This window comes from Monodon monoceros, unplaced genomic scaffold, assembly GCF_005190385.1.
Source record: "Monodon monoceros isolate NGI ecotype Baffin Bay Population unplaced genomic scaffold, NGI_Narwhal_1 Super_Scaffold_8, whole genome shotgun sequence".
Classification (NCBI taxonomy): domain Eukaryota; kingdom Metazoa; phylum Chordata; class Mammalia; order Artiodactyla; family Monodontidae; genus Monodon; species Monodon monoceros.
Window position 1 is genome coordinate 64,295,838 of NW_021703785.1, and position 18,509 is coordinate 64,314,346.

The 18,509-nt window shown below is 34.2% G+C and overlaps 1 protein-coding gene across 6 annotated transcripts in view; it reads right to left on the bottom strand.

Annotated features, from left to right (window-relative positions):
• Positions 1-18,509, bottom strand: part of NBEA (neurobeachin) — a 618,768-nt gene that overhangs the window by 469,861 nt on the left and 130,398 nt on the right. For all 6 annotated transcript variants that reach the window (XM_029209906.1, XM_029209902.1, XM_029209901.1 and 3 more), the window contains 2 exons: positions 12,832-12,984; positions 10,597-10,765 (listed from right to left, as the gene is read on the bottom strand). In XM_029209906.1, coding sequence (XP_029065739.1) covers positions 10,597-10,765; positions 12,832-12,984 — 322 coding nt within the window. The remainder of the gene's footprint in view (positions 1-10,596; positions 10,766-12,831; positions 12,985-18,509) is intronic.

Here is an 18,509-nt window from a genome sequence, read left to right on the forward strand (position 1 = left end):
CACAGTCCCCGAAGCAGCTGGTCCTTTAACCCTGTCCTGTCTGAGCGAAGAACAGACGCCTTCCAGCAACCTACACGCAGAGGCGGGGCCAAATCCAAAGCTGAACACCGGGAGCTGTGAGAACAAAGAGAAAAGGAAATCTCTCCCAGCAGCCTCAGAAGCAGCAGATTAAAGCTCCACAATCAACTTGATGTACCTTCATCTGTGGAATACATGAATAGACAACGAAGCATCCCAAATTGAGGAGGTGGACTTTGAGAGCAAGATTTATTTTTTCCCCTTTTCCTCTTTTTGTGAGTGTGTATGTGTATGCTTCTGTGTGAGATTTTGTCTGTATAGCTTTGCTTCCACCATTTGTCCTAAGGTTCTATCCGTCCGTTTTTTTGTTGTTGTTGTTGTCTTTTGTTTGTTTGTATTTTCTTTAAAAACAATTTTTTTCTTAATAATTTTTTATTTTAATAAATTTTATTTTATCTTCTTTCTTTCCTTCCTTCATTCCTTCTTTCCTTCCTTCCTCCCTCCCTCCCTTCTTTCTTCCTTCCTTCCTCCCTTTCTTTCTTTCTTCCCTTCTTTCTTTCTTTCTACTTTTTCTCCCTTTAATTCTGAGCCGTGTGGATGAAAGGCTCTTGGTGCTGCAGCCAGGAGTCAGTGCTGTGCCTCTGAGGTGGGAGAGAAAACTTCAGGACACTGGTCCACATGAGACCTCCCAGCTCCACATAATAATATCAAATGGCGAAAATCTCCCAGAGATCTCCATCTCTACACCAGGACCCAGCTTCACTCACCGACCAGCAAGCTACAGTGCTGGTCACCCTATGCCAAACAACTAGCAAGACAGGAACATAACCCGACCCATTAGCAGAGAGGCTGCCTAAAATCATAATAAGGCCACAGACACCCCAAAACACGCCACCAGAAGTGGACCTGCCCACCAGAAAGACAAGATCCAGCCTCATCCACCAGAACACAGGCACTAGTCCCCTCCACCGGGAACCCTACACAACCCACTGAACCAACTTTAGCCACTGGGGACAGACACCAAAAACAACGGGAACTATGAACCTGCAGCCTGCAAAAAGGAGACCCCAAACACAGTAAGATAAGCAAAATGAGAAGACAGAAAAACACACAGCAGATGAAGGAGCAAGATAAAAACCCACCAGACCTAACAAATGAAGAGGAAATAGGCAGTCTACCTGAAAAAGAATTCAGAATAATGATAGTAAAGATGATCCAAAATCTTGGAAACAGAATAGACAAAATGCAAGAAACATTTAACAAGGACCTAGAAGAACTAAAGATGAAACAAGCAAAGACGAACAGCACAATAAATGAAATTAAAAATACTCTAGATGGGATAAATAGCAGAATAACTGAGGCAGAAGAATGGGTAAGTGACCTGGAAGATAAAATAGTGGAAATAACTACTGCAGAGCAGAATAAAGAAAAAAGAATGAAAAGAACTGAGGACAGTCTCAGAGACCTCTGAGACAACATTAAACTCACCAACATTCGACTTATAGGGGGTCCAGAAGAAGAAGAGAAAAAGAAAGGGACTGAGAAAATATTTGAAGAGATTATAGTTGAAAACTTCCCTAATAGGGGAAAGGAAATAGTTAATCCAGTCCAGGAAGCACAGAGAGTCCCATACAGGATAAATCCAAGGAGAAATACACCAAGACACATATTAATCAAACTGTCAAAAGTTAAATACAAAGAAAACATATTAAAAGCAGCAAGGGAAAAACAACAAATAACACACAAGGGAATCCCCATAAGGTTAACAGCTGATCTTTCAGCAGAAACTCTCCAAGCCAGAAGGGACTGGCAGGACATATTTAAAGTGATGAAGGAGAAAAACCTGCAACCAAGATTACTCTACCCAGCAAGGATCTCATTCAGATTTGATGGAGAAATTAAAATCTTTACAGACAAGCAAAAGCTAAGAGAATTCAGCACCACCAAACCAGCTTTACAACAAATACTAAAGGAACTTCTCTAGGCAAGAAACACAAGAGAAGGAAAAGACCTACAATAACGAACCCAAAACAATTAAGAAAATGGGAATAGGAACATGTATATCGATAATTACCTTAAATGTAAATGGATTAAATGCTCCCACCAAAAGACACAGACTGGCTGAATGGATACAAAAACAAGACCCTTATATATGCTGTCTAAAAGAGACCCACTTCAGACCTAGAGACACATACAGACTGAAAGTAAGGGGATGGAAAAAGATATTCCATGCAAATGGAAACCATAAGAAAGCTGGAGTAGCAATTCTCATATCAGACAAAATAGAATTTAAAATAAAGACTATTAGAAGAGACAAAGAAGGACACTACATAATGATCAAGGGATCGATCCAAGAAGAAGATCTAACAATTGTAAATATTTATGCACCCAACATAGGAGCACCTCAATACATAAGGCAAATACTAACAGCCATAAAAGGGGAAATCAACAATAACATATTCATAGTAGGGGACTTTAACACCCACTTTCACCAATGGACAGATCATCCAAAATGAAAATAAATAAGGAAACACAAGCTTTAAATGATACATTAAACAAGATGGACTTAACTGATATTTACAGGACATTCCATCCAAAAACAACAGAATACACATTTTTCTCAAGTGCTCATGGAACATTCTCCAGGATAAATCATATCTTGAGTCACAAATCTAGCCTTGGTAAATTTAAGAAAACTGAAATTATATCAAGTATCTTTTCCGACCACAACGCCATGAGACTAGATATCAATTACAGGAAAAGATCTGTAAAAAATACAAACACATGGAGGCTAAGCAATACACTACTTAATAACGAAGTGAGCACTGAAGAAATCAAAGAGGAAATAAAAATATACCTAGAAACAAATGACAATGGAGACACGACGGCCCAAAACCTATGGGATGCAGCAAAAGCAGTTCTAAGAGGGAAGTTTATAGCAATACAATCCTACCTTAAGAAGAAGGAAACATCTCGAATAAACAACCTAACCTTGCACCTAAAGCAATTAGAGAAAGAAGAACAAAAAGAACCCCAAAGTTAGCAGAGGGAAAGAAATCATAAAAATCAGATCAGAAATAAATGAAAAAGAAATGAAGGAAACGATACCATAGATCAATAAAACTAAAAGCTGGTTCTTTGAGAAGATAAACAAAATTGATAAACCATTAGCCAGACTCATCAAGAAAAAAAGGGAGAAGACTCAAATCAATAGAATTAGAAATGAAAAAGGAGAAGTAACAACTGACACTGCAGAAATACAAAGGATCATGAGAGATTATTACAAGCAACTCTAAGCCAATAAAATGCACAACCTGGAAGAAACGGACAAATTCTTAGAAATAAACAACCTGCCAAGACTGTACCAGAAAGAAATAGAAAATATGAACAGACCAATCACAAGCACTGAAATTGAAACTGTGATTAAAAATTTTCCAACAAACCAAAGCCCAGGACCAGATGGCTTCACAGGCAAATTCCATCAAACATTTAGAGAAGAGCTAACACCTATCCTTCTCAAACTCTTCCAAAATATAGCAGAGGGAGGAACACTCCCAAACTCATTCTACGAGGCCACCATCACCCTGATACCAAAACCAGACAAAGATGTCACAAAGAAAGAAAACTACAGGCCAATATCACTGATGAACATAGATGCAGAAATCCTCAACAAAATACTAGCAAACAGAATCCAACAACACATTAAAAGGATCATACACCATGATCAAGTGGGGTTTATTCCAGGAATGCAACGATTCTTCAACATATGCAAATCAATAAACGTGATACACCATATTAACAAATTGAAGGAGAAAAACCATATGATCATCTCAGTAGATGCAGAGAAAGCTTTCGACAAAATTAAACACCCATTTATGATAAAAAAAATCCTGCAGAAAGTAGGCATAGAGGGAACTTTCCTCAACTTAATAAAGGCCATATATGACAAACCCACAGCCAACATCGTCCTCAATGGTGAAAAACTGAAAGCATTTCCACTAAGATCAGGAACAAGACAAGGTTGCCCACTCCTACCACTCTTATTCAACATAGTTTTGGAAGTTGTAGCCACAGCAATCAGAGAAGAAAAGGAAATAAAAGGAATCCATATTGGAAAAGAAGAAGTAAAGCTGTCACTGTTTGCAGATGACGTGATACTATACATAGAGAATCCTAAAGATGCTACCAGAAAACTACTAGAGCTAATCAATGAATTTGGTAAAGTAGCAGGATACAAAATTACTGCACAGAAGTGTCTGGCATTCCTATACACTAGTGATGAAAAATCTGAAAGTGAAATCAAGAAAACACTCCCATTTACCATTGCAACAAAAAGAATAAAATATCTAGGAATAAACCCACCTAAGGAGACAAAAGACCTCTATGCAGAAAATTATAAGACACTGATGAAAGAAATTAAAGATGATACAAATAGATGGAGAGATATACCATGTTCTTGGATTGGAAGAATCAACATTGTGAAAATGACTCTACTACCCAAAGCAATCTACAGATTCAATGCAATCCCTATCAAACTATCAATGGCATTTTTCACAGAACTAGAACAAAAAATTTCACAATTTGTATGGAAACACAAAAGACCCCGAATAGCCAAAGCAATCTTGAGAACGAAAAACGGAGCTGGAGGAATCAGGCTCCCTGACTTCAGACTATACTACAAAGCTACAGTAATCAAGACAGTATGGTAATGGCATAAAAACAGAAAGATAGATCAATGGAACAGGATAGAAAGCCCAGAAATAAACCCACACACATATGGTCACCTTGTCTTTGATAAGGAGGCAGGAATGTACAGTGGAGAGAGGACAACATCTTCAATAAGTGGTGCTGGGAAAACTGGACAGGTACATGTAAAAGTATGAGATTAGATCACTCTCTAACAGCATACACAAAAATAAGCTCAAAATGGATTAAAGACCTAAACGTAAGGCCAGAAACTATCAAACTCTTAGAGGAAAACATAGGCAGAACACTCTATGACATAAATCACAGCAAGATCCTTTTTGACCCACCTCCTAGAGAAATGGAAATAAAAACAAAAATAAACAAATGGGACCTAATGAAACTTTAAAGCTTTTGCACAGCAAAGGAAACCATAAACACAACAAAAAGACAACCCTCAAAATAGGAAAAAATATTTACAAATTAAGCAACTGACAAAGGATTAATCTCCAAAATTTATAAGCAGCTCATGCAGTACAATAACAAAAAACCAAACAACCCAATCCAAAAATGGGCAGAAGACCTAAATAGACATTTCTCCAAAGAAGATATACAGACTGCCAACAGACACATGAAAGAATGCTCAACATCATTAATCGTTAGAGAAATGCAAATCAAAACTACAATGAGATATCATCTCACACCAGTCAGAATGGCCATCATCAAATAATCTAGAAACAATAAATGCTGCAGAGGGTGTGGAGAAAAGGGAACACTCTTGCACTGCTGGTGGGAATGTGAATTGGTACAGCCACTATGGAGAACAGTATGGAGGTTCCTTGAAAAACTAAAAATACAACTACCGTATGACCCAGCAACCCCACTACTGGGCATATACCCTGAGAAAACCATAATTCAAAAAGAGTCATGTACCAAAATGTTCATTGCAGCCCTATTTACAATAGCCAGGAGATGGAAACAACCTAAGTGTCCATCATCGGATGAATGAATAAAGAAGATGTGGCACATATATACAATGGAATATTACTCAGCCATAGAAAGAAACGAAATTGAGCTATTTGTAATGAGGTGGATGGACCTAGAGTCTGTCATACAGAGTGAAGTAAGTCAGAAAGAGAAAGACAAATACCGTATGCTAACACATATATATGGAATTTAAGAAAAAAAAATGTCATGAAGAGCCTAGGGGTAAGACAGGAATAAAGACACAGACCTACTAGAGAATGGAGTTAAGGATATGGGGAGGGGGAAGGGTAAGCTGTGACAAAGTGAGAGAGAGGCATGGACATATATACACTACCAAACGTAAAATAGATAGCTAGTGGGAAGCAGCCGCATAGCACAGGGAGATCAGCTCGGTGCTTTGTGACCACCTAGTTGGGTGGGATAGTGAGGGTGGGAGGGAGGGAGATGCAAAAGGGAAGAGATATGGGAACATATGTATATGTATAACTGATTCACTTTGTTATAAAGCATAAACTAACACACCATTGTAAAGCAATTATACTCCAATAAAGATGTAAAAAAAAAAAAAGAAAATTTCAGAGACAAAAGTGTGAAATCACAGTCAAAGGAAAAAGATTCTACTTCTCAAGGTTAGTGCACACATGCATAATACTTCTATGAGAAGCTAGTGTAGTACATATTATCTTTAAAATGTTCTTAAAAGAAAGCATTATTTAGGTCAAATTAGTATTGAAAAAATTGTAATATAGAAAACTAAGTGTTTCAAAACCTCACATTCCACTAAATAAAAAAATTAATTTCAGATAGATTGAAAAGTTAAATCAGAAGGATTAAAGAGAACAGGGGCTTCCCTGGTGGCGCAGTGGTTGGGAGTCTGCCTGCCGATGCAGGGGACACGGGTTCGTGCCCCGGCCCGCGAAGATCCCACGTGCCGCGGAGCAGCTGGGCCCGTGGGCCATGGCCGCTGAGCCTGCGCGTCCGGAGCCTGTGCTCCGCAACAGAAGAGGCCATAACAGTGAGAGGCCCGCGTACCGAAAACAAAACAAAACAAAAAAAAAAAAGATTAAAGAGAACAAATTAATTAAAAGATAGATTAAAAAGAATAAATTAAACCATAAAGAAAAAGAAATGATACATCAGGGGCATGTAATGTACAACATGATTACTGCAGATAATAATTCTGTATTGCATATTTGAAAGTTGCTAAGAGACTAAATTTTAAAAGTTCCTATCACAAGAAAAAAAATAAACAAATTTAACGATGTACAGTGACAGACTGAATTATTGTGGTGATTTCTCAATGTATACAAATATCAAATCATTACATTATACACCCAAACCTAATATGTTAATTATCAAGTATACCTCAATTAAAAAAATTTTTTAAACTTTTTAAAAAAGTATAAAATTCAATGAAAAGAAAAAGAAATACTCTTCCTCTTCGTCAGTTTTTTAAAAATTATATTTATTTGTTTTCTTCCCTCCCCTCTCCTTGAGATAGCCAGAGCCAGTGGGACCCAAGGGCACGGGGACCTGCGGAAGCAGCAGAGGCCAAGGAGACATAAGGGGCTGGAAAGGGCCAAGGAGGCAACTAAGTCTGGCAGGATTTTCAGGGTCAGGGTGAGGAGACAACAGAGGCCAGTAGTATGGTCAGTGGTAAAGAAACAATAAGGGCCAAGGAGGTGAAAAGGACCATTTTATGTCAGAACCGAAGATGGTCAGAGCCAACTGGCGATGTCAAAGCTTAGAAGGTGATGGTGCATGGGTAAGAATGTGGGTTTCATAAAGTAGAATAAGTAAATATATTAAAAACTATTAAAGATAATGGTAGCCAGATTTCTAAATATTGAAGGAAGAAAGTTGTAAAAATAATCAATTTGAGGCTAGACTGACCCATGTGGTTTTGGATTGGGATTGAATATACTTGTGTGAACTCATGGTTATTAATACAGATAGATCAGTTTAGATGTATGCATATACATATATATGTATTTGCATTTAAGCTTATATTTCCTAGATCTGTCCAACAAGAATGCCTAGAAGCAATGATACCCAAAGAGCAATAAACACAATAAGCACACCTATCACCCAGATCTTGGTTTCTTAAAACCATATCTACAAAACAAACCAGGGCTTCTGAGATAAGGAAAATAAAAGATGAACCAAAAATATCCTACACCAGAAAGCAAGGAAGTACAAAAAAGTTATGGACGTTTGTCATAAAGACCCAAGACTCATGTGAAGGGGCTCCTACTGGCCAAATCCGGTACAACTTGAACATCAAAATAAATAAGGATACAACTCAGGGGATAGCCTCTACACTAAATCCATGCAGCCACTGTTTTTTCTTTAAGTTTCACCAGAACAAACCACAGCCATTCACTTATGTACTGTCTGTGGCTGTTTTTGCAATACAGTGCAGAGCTGACCACTTACAGTGGAGATCTATGGCTCCCTAAGCCTAAATTTTTACTGCCTGGCCCTTTGCAGAGGAAGTGTGCCAACTGTTGATATAATACCAAATTAAACAGGAATCCATGAAATTTACACTGACTCTAAGAAATGAACAAATAAATTAGTAAATGGAAGAGAAAAACAACTTCTTTGTCACCGCAGAATCCAAACTAATAAATATCTCAGAAAATGTCGCCATTTGGCAGCCATCACAGTAAAGATCAATTCTGACAAGAGTCAATGAACTAAAGCCAGTGGGCAAAAGTTTGTTGAAGAACAGGATGTTTATATAGTCTCAATGTATTTCTCCACCAGATACTTAAGATTACAGAGGAGAAAGTGCAATTTTACAGTAAAGAACCCTGGCAGACACCAAAAGTTAACATCACTAGTAAAATAATAAGACAACTCAACATCACGTGCCTCTTGTAATGATAACATTGAGACAGAATTGTTATGACTTCTGTGTGATTCCTTCTAAAAATGAAAAACCTAAATTATCATGAGCAAATATCAAATAAATGCAGATTAAAGGACATTCTAAAAAATTGTATTCTTCAAAAATGTCAAGGCCATGGAAGACAAGGAAATACTAAAATAAGTATTCTCATCAAAGAATATTACAGTGACAAGGCAACCAAATGTCACGCATGATCCTCGACTGTGATTCAGAGAAAGAAGAAAGACTTTTTTTTCTAGAATGGATATTATTGGTAAAATGGGTTAAATTTGAATGGGAGCTTTGTATGAGATGCTAGTATTGTATTAATGTTAATTACCTGATTTTAATGGTTGCTCTTCATTAACTCAAGAGAGTGCCCTTACCTTTTAGGAAATAAATATTAAAGTATTTAGGAGAAATAGGGCATCATACCTATAATTTATTCAGAAAAAAATGCATATGTTTATATACATGTTTATATTTACACAGAAATAAAATGGTAAAATCTAAATGGTAAGATATAAAATATTGGGAAATACGGTGGGGGTATATAAGAATTCTTTGTACAATTCTTGCAACTTTTCTGTAAATTAGAAATTAATTTTTTGAAGCAGAAATAAATATTTGTGAACGTATGATTTATCTAGAGTAGAGAAAACTCTATCAGAGTGTAATTGTAAAAACTAGGGCTCTGAGTCAGGCAGACATGATTCAAATTTTAGTTCTGTTACTTTGTACCAACTTTCAGTTTCCTAAAATGCAAAATGGGAGTGATATTAGCAATGTAGTTGTATATAGATATAGCCCTATGTGTATGTGTAAATATGTATATATATATATATATATATATATATATATATATATATAAATACACTACATGTAAATGATTAAACAAAATTAACATGTAGGGTGCTTAGCATAGATTCTAACTCATGTTAAGTATTCAGTTAATTTTAGGCATTCTTAAGTCTAAAAGCAATGGGAAAAAAACATAAATGACAGAATATAAACCCAAGTGTGAATAACACAATTTTAAAAGGCCATCAGTAAAATGAAAGACAATGTAAGCTAATAAATGAATATTAGAATAGTAAAATGTTATTTTACCCTATCAAAAAGATTTTTATAAAATGGTAATTGCTATTATGAGTATGCCGAGAAAAAAAGCACACTAACATACCACTGGTGAAATTGTAAGCTAGTAAAATACTTCTGAAAAAATTCACAATATTTATCAGGATACCCTTTCTCAGTAACTGTAAACAAATCAAAGATGGAGGGGAATAAATATACACAAAGAAATAGATCACTGCATTATTCATAGGATCAAGATTTTGGAAACACGTTAAGTGGTGTATCCTCTTAGATTACTATGTAGATCCAAGAAAAAGAAAAGAAAATCTGAATTCTGTAGAAGAGTTAATATATTTCACATATTTATGCAATGAGAAATAGTGGAAGATCACACACCCAACTTGTAACAGTGATTACTCCTGGGGTTTGGGTTATGAACAATTTTTTTCTTCCATATTATTTTATTTTCTATAATGAGCATGTATTTTTTATATAATTAGGAAAATCGACAATATTTTTAAAACAACACAATGCACTGAAGAATTAAATTAGTTTCTACTTTACTTAGAACAAAGAATGAAGTTTGAGGAAAAAATACAAAGGAAGGCAACAATCTCAAAATGTTTAAACGACTGTATTAGAACACACTGGCCATGAGCAATATCATTCATCTGTTTTTAATATTATGATTATATCACAACAACCATATAGGCTAAAAGGTACAATATTATTTATTTTCACCTGTCTTTATTCCAAAAACTTAATACGAAAGCTATAAGCTTCTTCTTTATCACAAAAAACTCTCAATATACCAGTCTACTACACAAGAAAGACAATAGCTCAGTGTTAATTTCATAACCATGCACATCTGTTCACTATAATAGTACTTAGGATATAGAACAATCATAGTACAGACAACGTAGAAGCATTGTACTTACCTAAACCTTTGGGTGCAATGCCACTACTGTCGGCAGGATTAATGACCCAGTAGTAATATTTTAGTGTATGCATTAGTTGTAATACTGTTCCTACTCTGCGTATGGTGGTGTAAATGGTAGCAGTTCCAATAAATTCAGCAGACAAATAAGTGTATAGGGAAAGCTGAACCTAGTACAGAATATTAACAAAGCATTAAAATAAATTTAAAATGCCTCAAGTGTTTATATTACAAATATACATTCTATTCTAATTTAAACATAAATCATTAAAGGCCAAGAAAGAACAATTTATTACGAGGTGAAATATAACTATTTATTAAGTGTTATTTATATTATAAAAAGAAAATAATCTGGAATCAACACATTATAATAAAATTTTACTAAAGGTAATCTAATAGTTATTAATAATAAAATAATTTTAAATGATTCAATAGTCCCATTGAAATTATCCAATAGGAAGATTAAATTATTTAAAAGGCCAACTAGACTAAAGCCCTGAATCAAAGTACACTGCACAGATTAATTTTTTGAAGCAGAAATAAATATTTGTGAACGTGTGATTTATCGAGAGTAGAGAAAACTCTATCAGAGTGTAATCGTAAAAACTAGGGCTCTGAGTCAAAGGAGTTGACTCTGAGTTCAAAGGAACCGAACCTGACATCAGCCAGCTGTATCATATTTGGAAAAAATATATATATTGTTGTCATAGATCCTAAAAGTTCGTGTAATTTCAAATTTTCTTACCTATTGCCACATTATCAGAATCTAGCATGTAAATATACAGATGATAAGTTTAAACACCATGTTTAAAGAGTGAACAAACTTCACGTTTGCGTTTTAGCACAATAATTAAAATGACAAACCATAATAAAAATTAGAACTTCAAAGTTATGTGGGAGATTTGAAAATTATAAAATGCAGCTCAAATTCATGAAAATGTCCCTCATTACTGATTTCTACTAGAATATAAGGAGGCTAAATTTAGGTATGCAAAATATTAAAAATTTTATGTTTATATCTAAAAAAAATTTATGTATAAATTTCTTTTAAAAAATATTTTTTTAAAAGATAAAAATATTGATATAAACTCATGATAAAAACTCTATGCTCACAATACAAGGAATTTTCGTCACAATGATGACAATTATCATGATACAGTTAGTTACATGCTATTTTTTCTTTTCCTAGTCTTAATAATCAGTGTACCAGATTCTCTTTCTTGGAAAGGTATGAATCACACCTAATAACTTCAGAATGCAGCCATTACATCTAGCCTAATTTTTTTTATCTTTTTAGTGTTGATTTTCAAGAGTTCCTTGTACATTCTGAATGTTATTAATTGCTATTTTCTCCAACTTTTTATTTTGAAAATTTTCAAACAAAAAAGTTATGTAACTATCATAATAGATTTATCAACTGTTAATATTTTTCCACATCTGCTTTATTTCTCTCTATTATATTACAGATATAGATGTATAAATATATTTTGACTAACGTTTGAAAGGAAGCTGCTGACATTCAGACACTTCACCACTAACTACTTCAATGTAAATCTCCTAAGAATAAGGACCTTCTCCTAAATAGAGCATAATACAATTCCTCCACTCAGTAAATTTAACATTTGTGCAATACTAATATCTAATTTTAGGTTCATATTCAATGTTTTCCTCTTGCCTCGATAATTTTTGACATTGTAAAAAAACCTCCTAATCTATCATCTATTTATTGACATTGTCTCTGAAGATCATTTAACAAAATCTTTAATTTTGATATCATCAAATGCACTAATTTTCCCCCTAAAAAGAGAGGTTTTGAAGGTCTTACTTAAGAACTTTTGGGCTATCCCCAAACTGCAAAGGTATCTTTCAACGATTTCTCCTATTAGCTTTATAGTTTACCTCTCAAATTTAGGTCTTAAATCTAAGTGGGTTTCACCTTTGTATAGGGTAAGAAGTACAGCTTCAACATTTTTTAAGCAACAATTACTATTATTTAGTTCCAGAACTTTCTCATCACCCCATAAGAAAAAAATTTTTAACTACAGTTTTATTTATTTTAATATTTACATATTTACTGTTTTGATTTCTAATACTACCTAATATAACTGCTTCAAACTGACTGTAAAATAAACTGAAAAAACCAAATGCTTTCTACTGGATAGTTTAGATCCAATAACTGTAATTTATAATTTATAACATTACACTAAAATAAAATGAATGAGATTAAAATGTATACCTTTGCAGGTATATGTATCCAGATGGCTGGGTTGAATAAAATGTGATCACAAAGCTGCTTCAGCAAAGGTGCTCCATGAGATAAACCATCAAGGTATTTTGCAAAGGATAAAAATTGCTCCAGGACAGCTCTAGTGATATGAACTCTTGATGACTAAAGAAAGAAAGCAGAAATTCAAGCTGAAAATATACAGATATAACTTTTTATACTTTCTCTGCTATTCAAATTTTAATTATATTTAGAAACCTAAGATTTTAAGATAATTCTCTAAATGATAGTTTGTTATTTGTGGCCCATTCTAGGACAACTATAGATACATAATAGCTCAGGTTGAACAATGCCACTCTCAACTCAAGCTAAAGAAATAAAATAAGTTATGGATAAGAATGGTTTCATTCCATTTGTTTAGAAATTGACTAACAAGAAAAGATCTTAGAAAATTAAAATGGAGTAGAATTACTATCATGATAATACACATACACACACACACACACACACACACACACACACAAAGACAACGGGAAAGAGAAGTGCTTTCACTAGCTCCAAACGAAAGTGAAAATAAATTGAGCCTACCATTCCAATGAATCATTTCTTCCAAAAGATAAAAATGAGTTGCACATTGACAAATGCAATGCATCCTGCTTAATATAAAACATTCCCAACCTTTCAAATCCATAGTACCTGAAAAAGAGGATCTCACTTCCCTGGAAATACTGTCCCCCTTTGGCTTTCATGACCCTCAGACTCTTCAGTGTCTTTTGCTTAAAAGATGGAAACTGCTGAAGATTATTTCTTTGGTCTTCTCTTCATAAATACACTCTTCCTAGATGATATTTTATGCTTCCACGGCTTAATATAACATTATCTCTAGGCTGAGTACTCTCATCTAGAATTTTCAAGTGTCATCACAGTATGTAACCTATCACCAATGGTATTTAGATAAACAACAAACCTTCCAAAATTCAAACCAAACCTTCAAGCTGCACTCTCCAATACAGTAGCCACTAGCCATAGGTGTCTACTGAGCCTTTGACATGTGGCTAGACCTAAGTGATAGGTGCTGTAAGTATGTATGCACTGGATCTTGAAGATTTAGAATGAAAAAACAATGCAAAATAACTATTATTTTTGTTGTTGTTGTTGAGTCTATGTTGCAGTGATAATATTTGGATATACTAGTTTAAAAAATATATATTATTAAAATTAATTTCACCTGTTGCTTCTTACCAGAAAATTTTAAATAGCATATGAAGCTTGCATTATATTTTAACTGGACATGTTACACTAGAGTATAATCTCAGATGAAAATATTACAGAGAAAATGCTCTTCATAAAAACTAGTAATTCAAACTCAAATATCAAAAAATATATCTTCCTATGCAAATCGTTTTTTTTCGTCGGCTATGATACTTTTTATAGTATCACTATCCTCCCTAAAGAACCCCCTACACTCAACCCTAAAGCACAGGTCACATCACATCTTTACCTCTATGATCCACTGATTGATTCCAAATATCAGTATAGGATAATTAAGGTCTAAAAGTGACTAAATTCTCTTACCAATTTTACTTCCCATATGATTTGCTTACATTCATCATGCTCTTAAAAAGGGCAACTCAATAAATTTGACCTAAACATGCCATGCATTTTTTTCATACTTCTACATAAGGAGTAACAAACTCAAATGACTACAATATGCAGGAATTTAACAATAATGTATGAATAGGACAGGAGACAATAAAGAGTAGTGAGGACTGCTTAAGGCACCTAAACGAAATAAAATTTAAAAACTTTTCACTGAGTCAAACAAAGTATTTCTTTGGGCCAATTTCTCACACACGCCAGACTGCTTCACCTGCTTTCTCTATCATGCTCCTTTAACTTGTAAAACCCTTGCATCCATTGCATTTCCCTTAAAGGTACAGCTCAATGCTTTTCATTTAGCCATTCAGAAAATATGCATGTTGAGCACTTATTGTTTGCCAGGTACTCTCCTTGGCACTGTGGAAAGAGTAGTTAAGAAAACTGAAAAAAAAAAAAAAAACCTGCCCACATAGACTTACATTCTAAGAGAAGACACGGACATATAATAAAGAAACTAAAAAGGTAAAATATGTAACATGTTAAATATAACAAGTGTATGAAAAGAACATGAAGTGAATAGAAAATTTGTAGAAGGGAGGTTAAAAGAGGTTTTATTGAGAAGGTGGCATTTAAACTAGTTTGAATAAGGCTCGCAATGCTTTTGTATTAGTAGTCTATGTGTTTGACAAAACACCAGCAGTGAACAGATCAGCAATAGTCCAACAAAATTCAAACCAAGCCTTACAGCATAACTTTACATGAACATTTCATAAGATGGAGGAAATGATCCTAACAAATAACTGTTATTACAAGGGGGGGAGGAGGACAAAGACAAATAAATATTTGAGTGAAAAAGCAGATTGGTCACTCATTTTAAAAGAACTTTAATAAAAAATAATACTGCTTTTAAATTCTAAAATATTTTATTTTATTCATGTTTAGGGGAATAAAATTAAGAGCAATGGTTATTTAAAGCTTCAGCCATCTCCTTCACTGGTTATAATTTCACATAGCTTATCTTATACATTTTATTTTTATTCAGTAATAATGATTTCAAGAATATTATCTGATACAGTCTACTTTTATGCCTAAAACCCTGAAACAGAACAGTAAGAACCTGTTCCTAAATAGTCTTAGCGATCAGATTTTGGCCTATAAAAACTGTCATGTGTTTATAAAAACACTAAAGTGATATAAAATCAGATTGACCACTATGAACATAATCATTTGAGGAACTAATTCATAATCTGGAAACCAGTTTTAACTTTCTCCATGTTATTAAAAGATATGCTAGAAGCATCACATGAGGCCTTCCATATTACTAAAATAAAATGTCAATTTATTTTTCATAGCAATTAATGCTGTTGTGTAGCAGTTTTTCATTATAAAATTGATCTTCAGGAAACATTTTTCTAAAATTGTATTTTTTTATTAGCCCACTCAAAATTCTACCAGGCATAAAATGAATGTTCTCTTCAATAGCATGTTACCTTTACCTATAAGTACGTAGTACTTATTCCTTCTGCTTTGTGTAACTGTTATTCACATATCTTTCTTTCCTTATATAAAAAAGGATACTATCTTATTCATCTTTTATCCATCTGGTATCTGCCATAATTCCTCAGTAAATGTTTAACTGAATTCATGTCAAATTCAAGAATAAATTAAGAACAGAACAGATAAGATATAACACAGATTAGAAGAGGGTGGAAGAAGGACATTCAATTTTGTTTTAATGTGTTTACTTTGATTGATTGCTTGAAAATATTTGTTTATTTTGAGATTTGCTTTCATTTTCTCAAGCAAAGCTATTTTAAAAAGAGATATACTTGGATAATTTATAGTTATAAATCTGTAGAATGCAAGCTCTGGAATTTAAACTATATGACATTACTTTTGTATGGTAACTGAATACATAATTTGCGAGAAGTACTATATGAGGGGTGACTAAACATATTTGGAAGCATAATCTGAGAAGCTAGAAAAAACAATTATATTATAACATCTACTCCTGAAGTAATTAAACCGAATAGGAGCAATGGATGTTACAGAGAGAAATTGCTACTCAGTAAAAAGAGGTCTTTCCCACACTTAGAGCAGACCACAACAGAATGGATTGCCATAAATGTTCATTTTTATTACAGAAAACATTATATATATATATACATATATATGTGTATATATATATATATATATAATATGCATTATATATTAAGCAAATTGTGGGAAATTATGTCAATTAGTTAGAGGTATATCATAAAGTAGTATCCATTTTGCTCCTCCCAGGACACCAAGATTGAGCTCCAAATAGCCTAATCCAATGTGAATCACTTATGTGTGTGTGTTGTTGTTGTTTGGCAGGGGCAGACAATGATTAGCTCAGATATGGAGCATAAAAATTTTCATGATAATATTAGGTTCAAAGTAGACCAAGACCTAAGCTGACTAGTCAAATTGGAGGGAATGATCTTGTTCAGTAACTGGAAGAAAGGAGCTCTCTCTCTCTCCACCCAGATGTGAAGGCTTGTAGCACCAAGTCGGCCTGGCAACCTTGTATGACCACAAAGAATAACAGCTATAGCATAAAATCATGACTATAGGTAGCAGAACAGACATATAGAAAAAACCCGGGTCTCTGATGACATAATTGAGACTGAGACAACCAAACCCTGAAGTCCAACTTACTGGATATGTTTGGCTGGCCGCACTGATCCACTTTCCAACCTTCCCTATCCTATTTCTGTGCTTGGGATGCTCCCTTGTCTGTTGGCTTCCAGTTGGGTTTGACTAGTTAGAGACTCCAGCAGGAAATTAAAGGATAGAAAGAAAATGAAGTTTGGGGCATTCATCTCCTTGGCTTCACCCCTTCAGGTGAGTATACTATATTCCTTTCTATATTCCTTTATCAAAGACCACACTCTAATCAGGTACACTTCTCCTATAGTTACAGTAACTTTCTATTTGAGTTATGCTAAACACTCATTCCTCTCATCTCTTCAAACTTTGCTGACTTCCCTTACCAATGCTCACAACTTGTGAAGAGCCTTGCATTAAACTCCTCTCAGTAACCAAGTTTGAGCATGACATCTGTTTCCTACCAGGACTATGACCGATAAGCCATCTATCACTAGATTTCCAGTTACATTAGCAAGCCTATTTCCTTAATGTTTAAGCTATTTGAATCATTTTTTTATTAACCACAACAAAAACTACTGAATGCATCAAATTACCTCTAAGTTTTCTTCAAATTTATATTTTGGCAACATAAAACAAAACAAAAATACCTTAAAAGTTTTTTCGTGAAACAGTCTAAACATGATGAATAAGATGGCCTCTCATTAGACTACCTTCTTTGATAACTAATTTATTTCTTCCAAGACAAGGAGATAAAGCTAAGTGACAGTTAACCATTAACTTGTTATTAGTTGATGATAAAATAAAAATGGAACCTTATTATCTATACTACTCACCTGACAGATGATTGTTTAAAAATTAAACGGGTGAACATCAATCTAAGAAAAATGAAAAAGGTATTCCTTTATGTAATAACTATGTAAGTCCTTTTTATTTATTTAATTCAATTCAACAAATATTTATTGAAGCAGGCACACTTTTAGGTAGAAGATACAGCAATAAGGTAAGAAAAAAATGTCCCTGCTTTCATGAAGCTGAGGCCTACATTCTAGTGGAAGGAGGCAGAAAATAAGTTTAAAAAAATGTCAGACTGATGCCATAAAAAATGAGCAGAGTAGGGAAACAGTCATTGATGGTTATCAAAGGAGTACTATTCTACTTAGAGTGATCAAGGAAGACTTCTCTGATAAGGTGTCATAAGCAAAATCCTCAATGAAGTGTAGAAACAACCCATGTGGATACCTACAAAAAGAATTACCAAAGCAATGTGAAAAGAAAATGCACAAGAACTGAGAAGAGCACATGCTTACTATTTTAGTTTTTAAGGGAAAGGTCTGCAAAGAGGCCTTAGAATGGTCAGTGTGGCTGCAACAGAGAAAGAAAGAATGAGAATGGTAAGGGATGATGTCAGAGGTAAGAGACATAAATGTACTTTGAGAAGGATGGACTAGTAAGAT